The sequence below is a fragment of the Vollenhovia emeryi genome, unplaced genomic scaffold (genome assembly GCF_000949405.1).
Source record: "Vollenhovia emeryi isolate VEMERY1.0 unplaced genomic scaffold, V.emery_V1.0 DF939271.1, whole genome shotgun sequence".
Taxonomy (NCBI): domain Eukaryota; kingdom Metazoa; phylum Arthropoda; class Insecta; order Hymenoptera; family Formicidae; genus Vollenhovia; species Vollenhovia emeryi.
In genome coordinates this window covers 136,807-148,382 of record NW_011967095.1, presented here as the reverse complement: position 1 = coordinate 148,382, position 11,576 = coordinate 136,807, and the positions used below count along the sequence as shown (strand labels likewise).

General features: G+C 42.3%; 2 protein-coding genes across 7 annotated transcripts in view; one reads left to right on the top strand and one right to left on the bottom strand.

The window, feature by feature from the left end:
* Positions 1–8,894, top strand: part of LOC105559437 (aryl hydrocarbon receptor nuclear translocator homolog) — a 50,299-nt gene extending 41,405 nt beyond the window's left edge. For 2 of the 6 annotated variants that reach the window (XM_012007707.1, XM_012007713.1), the window contains exons 5-13: positions 3,881–4,198; positions 4,434–4,637; positions 5,585–5,770; positions 5,853–6,011; positions 6,077–6,227; positions 6,329–6,486; positions 6,553–6,752; positions 6,826–6,970; positions 7,058–8,894. In XM_012007707.1, the coding sequence (XP_011863097.1) occupies positions 3,881–4,198; positions 4,434–4,637; positions 5,585–5,770; positions 5,853–6,011; positions 6,077–6,227; positions 6,329–6,486; positions 6,553–6,752; positions 6,826–6,970; positions 7,058–7,272 (1,736 nt within the window). In that variant the 3' untranslated portion in view covers positions 7,273–8,894. The remainder of the gene's footprint in view (positions 1–3,880; positions 4,199–4,433; positions 4,638–5,584; positions 5,771–5,852; positions 6,012–6,076; positions 6,228–6,328; positions 6,487–6,552; positions 6,753–6,825; positions 6,971–7,057) is intronic. The other 4 variants (XM_012007712.1, XM_012007711.1, XM_012007708.1 and 1 more) reach the window with 4 other exon arrangements.
* Positions 8,895–9,065: 171 nt separating this feature from the next.
* On the bottom strand, positions 9,066–11,570 carry LOC105559436 (U3 small nucleolar ribonucleoprotein protein MPP10). The gene is made up of 4 exons (XM_012007706.1): positions 11,406–11,570; positions 9,863–11,183; positions 9,571–9,679; positions 9,066–9,484 (listed from the first exon to the last, which is right to left on the bottom strand). Exons 1-4 carry the CDS (start codon positions 11,477–11,479, stop codon positions 9,114–9,116), a joined length of 1,875 nt encoding a protein of 624 aa, XP_011863096.1. The 5' UTR covers positions 11,480–11,570; the 3' UTR covers positions 9,066–9,113.
* Between the last annotated feature and the right edge of the window lie 6 nt (positions 11,571–11,576).

Here is an 11,576-nt window from a genome sequence, read left to right as displayed (position 1 = left end):
TAAAATGTTAGTGTCTAAATGATTTTAATTTTTTAATTTATTGCAAAAAATTCACTTCAGTCAGGGTCTGAACCTGGACCTCCCTCTCACTAGGCGGGCGTCTCAGATAAAATAAGACTATAAGATGAAGTAATGCCCACTGTATTAGTAGGCATCGGTGAACATGATTTTGATCAGCGGTTTACCCCTCGATTAAGTACTACGGTCATATTGAAATTTTAATGCTAGTTGATCGCCCTCGTCCAAAAGAACTTGAGTGCCGAAACATAATTGAATACAATTCTCTGAGAAACCGCGTTAGAAGTTCGCAGGAGGAGTACGCGTTGATCACATCGTTTTACGCGAAACTCTCGTTTAAAAAGACCGAACGTTTGTGCGGCTGAAAGGATTTCGTTAAATCGAATCAATAAAAGCTTCGCCTGAGATCGATGCGTGCCACTCGATACAACCCACATTTTTAGTATGCGTTCTCACGCTGGTGGGGCCGTTTAATTTCCATTTCTAGGTATTCTAACGCGGCACTATGTTTCCACGTTGAGCAACAACTGCGTGATCGATCTCGGAGCATTCCTGCCACGGATGCTTTCATTTTTTCATTCGATTATTTGGCACCGTCAAGTTTCTGGTGTTTAACGATAAGTGATTTCCGGCGTCAGCACCGGTGAATACGATCTTGAAACTTTGCCGAGGACTCCAGGAGCAAACGGTTTTTCACGTTTCACATAAACCCCATGAAAGCCTCCGTGGAAAGAGAAAGCCGCTGAGATGACGATTAGAATTTGAGGATTCCGCGGATGTGCGAGTGCACGGAGATATTTACGTGATTGATTAACGGGGAAAATTGTGGGGGGGGGGGGGAAGGGAGACGGCGGTGAGAGATCGAGGGGGGTGCACGAGGGAGGGACGGTCGTAACGTTGCGGGTTTCGAGAGCCGGTGGCGGTCATATCGAATGCAGCGTGCGCGATATATGCTTCCGGTGGGCACGATGGGCGGAGTTGCGTGTCCCGTCCATCGGCGGCTTGTCCCTTTGGTAGCACTGCCGGGTATCTACCTATCTACCTGAGCCCGAGGGAGCCTGCGGCCGATGGACGCGTGCTGCGTATTGTGCGTGAATGCGCGCGTGTACGAGTATATGCGCGCGATTCCGCCGTGATTCCACCTAGGTATTGGTGGTGCGTCGCGTTGTTTATAGCCGCTTCTCCTCTTTCCCGACGACGAGGGCCGCTGCATACAAATTGCTCTCTCGCTCGGAAGAGGAGGAACTCGCCGTCTCTCTCGTCTCTCTCACCTGCGACGAGGAGGACAGGCGGGGGGAGGGGAGGGGGGGAGGAGGAGGAGGAGGAGGAGGATGCTCGTTTACGCGCGTGAACGCCCCGTGCGTGCGCTATGTGGAAGGATATTACGCGGTCGCGACGAGACGTACGTCGGTACCGGGCACCGGTGGATTTTTTACGACCCCGGGACACACCGGGGATAAAAACTGCCAGAAGGCTGAAGAACCGTTCGGCGAACGCTGATAGGGAGACGCCGTTTTGTCGCGAGAACGTTGCGCTGAGGGGGTTTTTTTTTTACGTTCACGGTGTCATCTGGTAGATGAGGCCTCGAAAAGGAATGGTTGTCACTGTTAAACACTTTTTATTTTGCAATTCCGACGATGTTAATCATCTATGAACGTCAAAATTTGACTGGGAACTTAATCGTTTATCATTCAACACCAGAGACTTGGCAGGGTTAAATAATTGGATAAAAAAAAAATCGGGAATTTTTTAAGGCAGCAAAGTTCGATCCGTCGACCGCAGTTGTTGCTCGATGTTAAAATATAGTGGTGCGTTAGAATGCCTAGAAATGGAAATTAATCTCACCAGCGTGAGATCGCATACTAAAAATGTGAGAGAGATGTTCCGAGTGGCATACATCAATCTCAATCGAATCTTTTATTGATTCAATTTAACAAGATATCTTTCCAACTGTAAATATTCGCATTATTATTATTAATACTAGAAAAAAGTTTTATGAATTTGAAGTCTTTCTTAAATTATTACATATCCGTGAATATGTACACAGTAAAAAATAAAATGTTAATGTTAACACTTTTCACATGTTCCCAAAAAGTCCACTCCAACTTTTTAAAATAACATTCATTGTGTGTGTAATTACTTTTTGACAAATAATAAATGTTAATTAATTAACACTATACTTCACGTTTATGTTCTTTTAACCATAAGTGTAATGTAATAAAAGCAGACAGCATAAGTAAACTGTACGAATAGTTACAAATAGTTGAAATACTCTTTAAGAAATGTCGATATTACATGTTCTGGTTGATTTTGTAAAATAGTTGTGTTAAAAGAACTTAAAATGATATTTAATTTTTAAATGGTATACATAAGGTGTCACGTTCTTATAATGTTAACATAAATATAAGACAAAAATATTCCGAAAATAATAACATCTGTTTCACGTTAATTTTACATTGAAACAATAATCAAGTCTTGGTAACACCAGAAAATTTTAACATTTCAACGCACGATTTCTTACTGTGTATTTATGCGTGATTAAATTTATATTTTAAATAAATTATATTCACGATTCACGAATATTTTCAGAATGTTTGCATCTACCGAGTAGATCGCAACAATTTTCTCTAAATATAATAATTGTGCATTCTCGCTTTTATGTGCGTACCGAGGATCGTTTAAAAAAAAAAGGGAGCAATCTTTCTGCCCGTGACATGCACATGTGCGTGTATAACGGTATTTAAATTTATTTTTTCCGAATTTCTCGAGAACAGGCATTCGGTCGCAAAGATTTGATCGGGGGAAAAACCGCTGAGGGCATTGTGGTGTACAGATTTGCGGCTTTACTGGGCGTTACTAGGCATTTTTTGGGCATTAGTTTGGACATAAAAATAAGATAAAACAAGATAAATGAGATAAAATAAGATAATAAGGTAAACTGGGCATCAGTGGGCATCGGTGTCCCAGAATTTTGGTCAGCGGTTTTTCCCTCGGATTTGATATTTGAAAATTTCGGCAGCATCGATAACGGGTGACGGAAACGGTACACAGATTCTCTCTGCGGAAAGTGTCAAGGTGACCACGGCGGGAACGTTGGCCCGGCGGATGTATGCTACGTGGAAAGTAATGGTAACGAAGGTCACCGGGGGTCTTCCATAGATCTTGTTTGGAAGTCGTTAAAGTACCTCTTCCCGGAATTTCTCCGTATATCGGGGTAAAGATCGCATCGCCGCGCGAGAGAGCCGCTCTTTCTCCCTCGCACCTCTTCCTCCCTCTTTCTCTCTCTTTCCCTCGAGATCCGCCGTCCGCTTTGCAATTCCGATCTTGCACCTCGATAGTTACCTCCGCTGGCGAGGTGCCCCGTCCTCATTTTTGGTACCACACCATAGCGCGCCGCGGTCTTCGCGTCTCCTCGGAGGTCAACTTCGGAAGAAGCTATCGAGAGGCGATTTCAATATTCGATAGGACACGACTTGCTTAGGAATTCGCAGAGTGCTCTTCAAGGTTTGGATCACGCTTCAGAGGGAATCGCCTCTTTCGCGACGAACTTGAGTGTCTGAATTCTTTCTCTTCAAGACAACCGGAATAATTTCAGATGCGCGATCAACGTTTCCCGAGTTTCCACGTTAGTCAAACCCGCGCACGAGTCGATAAATCGCCACCTTATCATTGCGGCGTTCATAAAGGCCTGTGTGTTCACGATGCTAGAACTTGAACCAGGTTCTAGCGTCGTGGACACAGGTCTTGACAAATCCTACCGTATAAAACTTTTAATAAATCCGGATAGAGTGTATCCGGATAGAGATTATTCCCTTATAAATCCCGTCGCGACGTCATCAGAACGAAATGGAATGTGTCGCAGGCACCGGAAATACTGCCACGGACAACGCCTACAAGCCATCCTTCCTCACGGACCAGGAGCTGAAACACTTGATCTTGGAAGCGGCGGATGGTTTCCTGTTCGTGGTGAGCTGCGACACGGGCAGAATCATCTACGTATCCGACTCGGTCGCGCCGGTGCTGAACTACACCCAGAGCGACTGGTTCGGCAGCAGCCTCTACTCGCAGGTTCATCCCGACGATACCGAGAAGGTGCGGGAGCAGCTCAGCGCGGCGGAGCCGCAGCACGGTGGCCGAGTGTTGGACCTCAAGACCGGAACGGTTAAGAAGGAAGGTCAATGTAAGTGAAGAAACAAAAAAAAAGAAACGAATCGCCCGATCGTACGACACAATTTCGAGTCTCTATTCCACCGAGCCATCTTATCGTTGGTTCGTAATTTTTATTATTAGATTATTATTTTATTGTTGGGCGAGATTTTACTCGCGTTTCTTGGAGTTTAGTCGAGACGACCGCGACCAGGATACTCGGGGAAAAATATGTTCGCGGGATGAAACGATCGCTCTTCCGATTGCAGCCTCGATGCGGCTGTGCATGGGCTCAAGAAGGGGCTTCATCTGCCGCATGAAGGTCGGGAATCTGCAGACCACGGGCGACATGGCAGCGGCGCATGGGCTGTGCCGTATGAAGCAGAGAAACTCCCTGGGACCGCCAGCGCGGGACGGACAGAATTACGCGGTGGTGCACTGCACCGGATACATCAAGAATTGGCCACCCACAGGTGAGTTTCGTCGTCTGCGCCGAGTCGAGAGAACGCAAGATCGTACGTCGTCGATGCGCCACCACCGGGTAACGGTGGTCTCGGCTCTTCCTCTCTCGCTCTCTCCCTCTTTCTCGGGCGCGACGTACAGCGGGCCCCGGCTTTCTATTTTAAAGCGGGGGAGACGTCGCGCCCGAGGAATACGAACGAACCGTTCCTGGAACACGGCGGAACGCGTATGCCACGTGTGTACTGTAAATTAAGAACCGCCTCGGGTTGCCTGAATTTTTCGACTCCGCGTATCTCGTCAAATATTCTATATTTAATTAAACGTATTAATTTTGAGCCACCGTGGAACGTAGTACCGCAGAAACTGGGAGAACATGTCGCGACTGATGAGTGAAACCGATAAAGAAAGAGAAAGATTTAAAACGATTAAGAGAAGAAAGAATATTATCAGATGCTTTTCTCATCGGTTTTCCGGTTTGAAGTACTTGTTCTGTTCAGAGTATACTCATTTAACCGCTGAATGGAAAGTCGTCGCCATTAAGAGTCGTAGTGGCGAGGTAGTTATCGGCTGTTAACATATTTGTTTAATATTCATCATCACGTGCGTGGCTCTTTTTGTTCCATCGATAGCTTTGTGGCGGCCGCTGATTAATTCAATCTTATCGGTTACATTAAAAAAGAAAGATACAGCGACACCTTCCGCGCACATTAAATGCGATAGAGGCGCGATAAATCGATCGCTTCGCAACTTTCGAATTTCAAAACGCACCGATATTACTTTACGTAGCATTTTAAGATATAGCTTTATGACAATCATAAATTGTTATTACTCTGATATGTCGGTGTATCAGTTTGAGATTTTTCGAGTTTAGACCATAGCGTACAGTTTTAGTGTAAGACAAATTTCTACAAGCCAATCAACGAGAAATCATGCACTGATTCATGATTTTACGCTGTAGGTGATTTTGTTCCCCCATGTGTACCAGGTGTGGGTCTAGGTGACAGAGGTCCAGGGGGCGTTCAATCTGGTCCAGACGGCGTGGATGAGAATGCTTCCACGCACTGCTGCCTTGTCGCCATTGGGCGATTACAGGTCACTAGCACACCAAATAGTAGCGACTTAGCAGGTTCCAATAGCAATAGCGGTAAATATCGTCTTATTGCATATTGAGATTTAGCGGAGCCAAAGCTAGTTTTCGTTATAAATTATGTCTTTGTTCGTTGCAGAATTTATATCACGCCACTCTGCAGAAGGTAAATTTACCTTCGTGGATCAAAGAGTCGGCGGAATTTTGGGTTACACTCCATCGGAACTCTTAGGTCATCCTTGCTACGAATTTTTCCATCCGGAGGATCTGTCACACATGCGGGAGAGCTTTGAACAAGGTAATGCTCCGCACTGTACACTTTTAAATGTTCCATCAATTGTTAACATGTAGCTTGCTCTCCAGTGTTGAAGTTGAAAGGGCAAGTCGTGTCCGTGATGTACAGATTTCGGGGTAAGAACCGCGATTGGGTATGGTTGAGGACGTCGGCATTTGCGTTCTTAAATCCGTACAACGAAGACATCGAATATATCGTCTGCACAAACACGCATGCAAAGTAAGAATATAATTGCATCTAAAGTTGCAGGATATCTTACGTTACGTTCTTCTTCATTTCTTTGCTTTACGTGGAAAAAATATTCGCATGTCTTTATCCAGGTCGTTTCATCCTAGTAACGACGGTCAAACGGAGAGTGAAGTTGTACCTGCATATGGACAACCTGGCCTGGATTATTCCCTTCAGAGACATCCTACCAGGGATCCGCTCTACTCTGCGCATCACATGATACAGCATCCAGCAACTGTAGCTACAGCCAGTAAGACGATTATTTTTATACTATTTTCTATCGTTTTTCTATTATTTTTGTTACACAGTCAAATAGTTGAGTGCACGTCATTCGCAGGTCCGCAACAACCAAGGCCGTCCAGCACACAGAACGTATACCAGAGCTACGAGACGACGCAGTCGCCGATAGCTTATGGGTCACCTGGACAGCAAAGCGCGTCCTCATCGGTCTTAAGTAGGATCCAGAAGCCAGCTAATACATCCCCAACTCCGCAAGCATGGGCGATTGGAAGACAGGTACTTAATTCTTCGTTTTTCAATAGATTCAAAAAGTTACGATCTAATCTAAAACTTGTGCATTCGCCAACAGCAACCTGTGACAGAAGGCTACCAGTACAGTCAATTAAGTCCATCAAGGTCACCGAGTGGACCGACGTACACTCAGCTCAGTAGCGGCGCTAGAACTCCGGCTACACAGCAATATCACGCAGTCACAACAGTGCCTAATAATCCTGGTTGGTCTTCCAACATATCTTGCGTTGCTCCACTGTACAAAGATATTACGCAAAATTGCAAATAATTAAATGTGCATTTGTCGTCAGGTATGTGGGGTTGGCAGAGTCAGCAGCATCAGACGCAGCAACCGGACGGACAGACTGGCCCTCAGGTATCTGCGCAGGCACAGCCGCCGCATCCTGGTCAGGCCGGGCCCGGTACACAGCCGCAAGAGCTGTCCGACATGCTGCAGATGCTGCAAGATCAGGGCGGCTCGTCTGGCTTCGAGGAACTGAACATGTTCAACACTAATTTCGAGTAGCAACGAGAAAGGCGATACGCCTCTGAGAAGCAGCTTCTTTAGAGGAATTTTCTCTCTTCCGGGCTTTCCCTGGCTGTTCAATATCACTTCGAGGATTTGATCTTGGGCATCGCAATCCGCACCCTCACGTCAGCATCCGGAGGATCGTTCACGGAGAAAAGAGAAACGCGATTTAACAATTTAGCACCGCATATATAGACTTTACGCAAAAAAAACGATCGCACTGGGATTAGGACAGCCTAGTCTACCGGATTATTTACATATTATACATACGTATTATAATGAGAGGTTTTTGATTCATTGTCATGGATATCAGACGCTATTGGGTATGATCGTCGCGTCACGCGCTGATTATTTCCAGAATTATGAGCATGGTTTCGCTGCGAAAATACCATTAAGACATCAAGAGCGACTGTACGTCATGACAGTTATTAATTAGTGCTCGAAATAAATTATAATGCGCACAGATGGGCTACCCACATTTGGCATAAGCTATTAAATATAAAGTGACATTTTACATTTATAAATTTTACATTAAAATAAAAGGCGCAACCAATAAAGATACTAATAACTGGTAAATGCTTTCAAATGATTTAGACGATTGTATTTCGATGAATCTGGAATTAAATTTTAAAAATTAATTCCAAATTTATTCAAATCTATTCACGATGAGGAAAACTATTTATAAATGATGTTGATTGATTAGTGAATGGCCTGTAGATGAATATTCATGGCCTTATTACAGGTATTCTAAACATATGTAAGCATCTGTGCTTATTATACAAATCAAGTGACAATTTTAATTTTCATGACAATTTTAAGGTATCATGCGATTCGATAAATATTTAACGAAGAAAAAGAAAAATGAAAATAACAAAAGTGTACTCTCTAAACAATAAGAAAAAGTATTTTTAAAAAAAAACTTCTCAATCAAAAATCTATACACAAATCACGGTAATTTTAATACCAGCTTATCGTTAGATTTATAAGGTTAGCTTAATTATTTTAATTTAGATCTTTGTAATTATAAACAGTGCAATCGTAAACCAACACGCGACAAGAAATCGTTCGAGACATTGACAATGTACAAAAATTGTGTAATCCACCTTTGCTTCTCTGTGCAAGACACCGTTTTTAGATATTCTTAAAGAAAAAAAAATATAGATAATGTTACACATACGAATAATTGCATTTATAAGTAACCACGTGTGACTTAGCGCGTTTGTACGTGTTTTAGCAAATTTTGACAAGCACATTGAAACGAAATTGCAGCATATCATGATGAATTGGGAACATTTTTCACTAATATATGAACTATACATATACGCATGATTTTTTTTTAATCATCCTACATCGCGACGAGAATAGTACCATCACTTTTTGACAATAACTAATATATTGAGCCTGGTGCAGGCGTCAATATTTATATGCGAATGTTAAGTATGAATTCGTCTCTATCAAAGGAGATTACTTTACAAATCCCTCATCCACTGTTATATATTCCTTTGCACACTATCCACCCGCGTATTATAGCTCCACAAGAATCCGCGATTCATATGATTTAAAGAGCGAAGGGTGTTAGAAATGCATACGTATATCATGCAATAAAGGTATAAAAAATATTTTTAGTGTACACATGTATCTTACATTACGCAAAGAGTGTAAAGAACTTACGCGTTGCCGTAAGTTCTTTAATAATTCTCGTTAGTTACTTTCCTTTTCGGTAATAATAAATGATGGCACAAAAAGAAGCAAGACGAAATCTTGAGAGGGTATAATGAAAAATACGAAAATTTAATTTAAATCTTATTTAAACAAATTAAAAATGTAAAATACAAAATTTACAATTTTAACTTTACAGCCGAAATGGCGCCAGTCTCCTTCTTAGACGATTTGTCTTTTTTAATTTTAACTTTACTTTTGACTTGATTTTGTAGCTTCGTGAAAAACGCAGTCGAGGACTTGGCGACTTTGTGCGTTGTCTCATTCAACTTTGTAACGTTCTTGTCCTTGGTTACTTTCTTAAGCAATGCAGCCTTTTCTTTCTTATCCTTATACTTCTTGGCGATTCCTGGTTGCAGTGCTTTCAGTTTTTCCTTCTCTTCTATCGCCTGCTGTTTGGCCCGCTGCCTCGATTTCTTTCGCCTTCTCTCGCGCTTCATATCAGTTTTCGTCCGTTCTGATTTACCGATAACGTCGCCGCGTTGTTTGGCTGGAAATAAGAATTATAGATAAAATTACAAAAAAAAACGTATCGTACACCAATGATAGCTATATTAAATATAATATGACAAATACCTTTCACTTCTTCAGGCGCCAATAGAGTAGCGTCAGTGGTCGTGACAGGTGCCACTTCTTCCATGTTAACTGCAGGTATATTGCTGATGATTCTAATTTCTGGTTTAGCCTAAAAATCATATGTATTCTAAACATTGTAAACCATTGGGAGCATCTCAGAGTTTCAAAGGAAACTTAGAAACGTTTACAGAGTTATTTCCTTTTTGGTTGTAAATATTTCTTCTACTCTAAGTGTCTCACATTTATATAAATTCCGATTAACTTTTAACACGTAAATCATGACAAATCTTACCATCTTGGGGGTGTAATGGTAATTAGACAACGCGTCTAATTTAGCTACTACAGAACGCATCATTTGTCGAACTTCATTATGCAATTGTGGTGTTTCCTCTCTCTTCTCGTCGTTCTCTGGATCCAACTTTTGCTTCTGCCTGAGGTATTCCTTTTCGTAAATTTGCGACAAGCTCTCCTTGCTTTTCTCTTGATTGAGTATCAATTTTTTCTTATACTCTAACGGTGTCTCGACGGGCTTGAACTTCTTCTCGACGTCGTCCCAGGCCTTATCTTTAATCCGTTGCTTGATTACGTCCTCCAACTTCACGGTGGTCTCCTCGGTGATCACGGGAGCCGGTCTTGCATTTATATCGACAACCACAAACTCCTCCAGCAGGGAATTTTGCGGTCGATTCGGACCACTTACTTCGCCCTTCAATTGCCACGGCTTCTCACTCATCGCTTCCTCTTCCAATTCTTGAATTCTCATTAGCAGTCTATCCTGACGAGACTCCAAAGTGGATTTCAGTTCTTCGTCTTCCTCCATCTTTTCTTCTTTACTCCTCTTATTATGATTTACTTTATTCTCCATGCTATCCGTTTCATCCGAGTCGTTGGCAAGATTGAATCTTACCTTCTTGACTGTCTGATCCTCTTCATCCTCCTCGTCAAGATCCATTTCTTCATCCTCTAGTTCCTCCTCTTCAGAATCCCTGTCGCTGTCTAAATTTTTGCTTTTATTAGCTTGCTCATTCTCACTTTCAGGACTGTCGAAGAAATCTGCATACTTTATGTATTTCTTTTCTATACTATCGCCTCCATCTTCCTCCTCGGAAACATCGTTAAATAAATCTACCGACTCGTCATCAGATTCGTTGCCCTTTCCTTGTTCATCTTTCCGCTCTTCTTTAATTAAATATTCATCCAGTTCTTGTAACTTGAAGAATTTGTCGTCCACTACGGAGGATTTCGTATGCTTTCTCTTTTTTAGCTCGCCTTCAGTTTCCACGTCTTCGTCCTCCGACTTCTTCTCCTCGGACATGCCCTCAGCCTCTTGATCAAAATTATCATTTTCAATCTTTATAGGCTCGGGCTTATTGGAGCTCACCGGAACCACGAATCTTCTACTTTCAGACAAAGCTGAGATCTCATTTAAACAGTGCGCTATCTCGCCCTCGTTTTGCAGCTCCAATTGCTGCCAAATTTGCTCCTCGTCGAAGCCATCCGTGACTAATTCTGGTAATGCGTTTCTATAAAATTTTTCCGTTTTGCAGGATTGCTCCTTGGCGAAATCATAAATCGTTTTTGTAAGGGCCGTTACATCCACTTTATTTGTCCCACTAAAATTGAAAAAAACAAAAGACGTTCTCAAAAGTTTTTTTACGTTTAGTACAAAGTCTCATTCTGTACTCGATGTGTGAATTGTTGTTATACAATTTCGTTATTCTTAGCACTATATTTTACATTCTACTCCTTTCTTTCTACGGTGATAAATAACAATTATTTTTCTTATTTTAGGATGTCTTAGGTTAACGGTTAAATAACATTCACATTTTAATTACCTCTTTATTTCTTCTAGCGAGCTGATACTACCTAGCGTAGACACAATATCAGCAAGAACACCGATGCTGGCCATTTTCCATTAATAACAAGCTTGTCAAATAATATTTTATAGATAAAAAAGCTAAGAACACGCGCACATGGCACGGCTGTCGTCAACTATGGGTATGGGC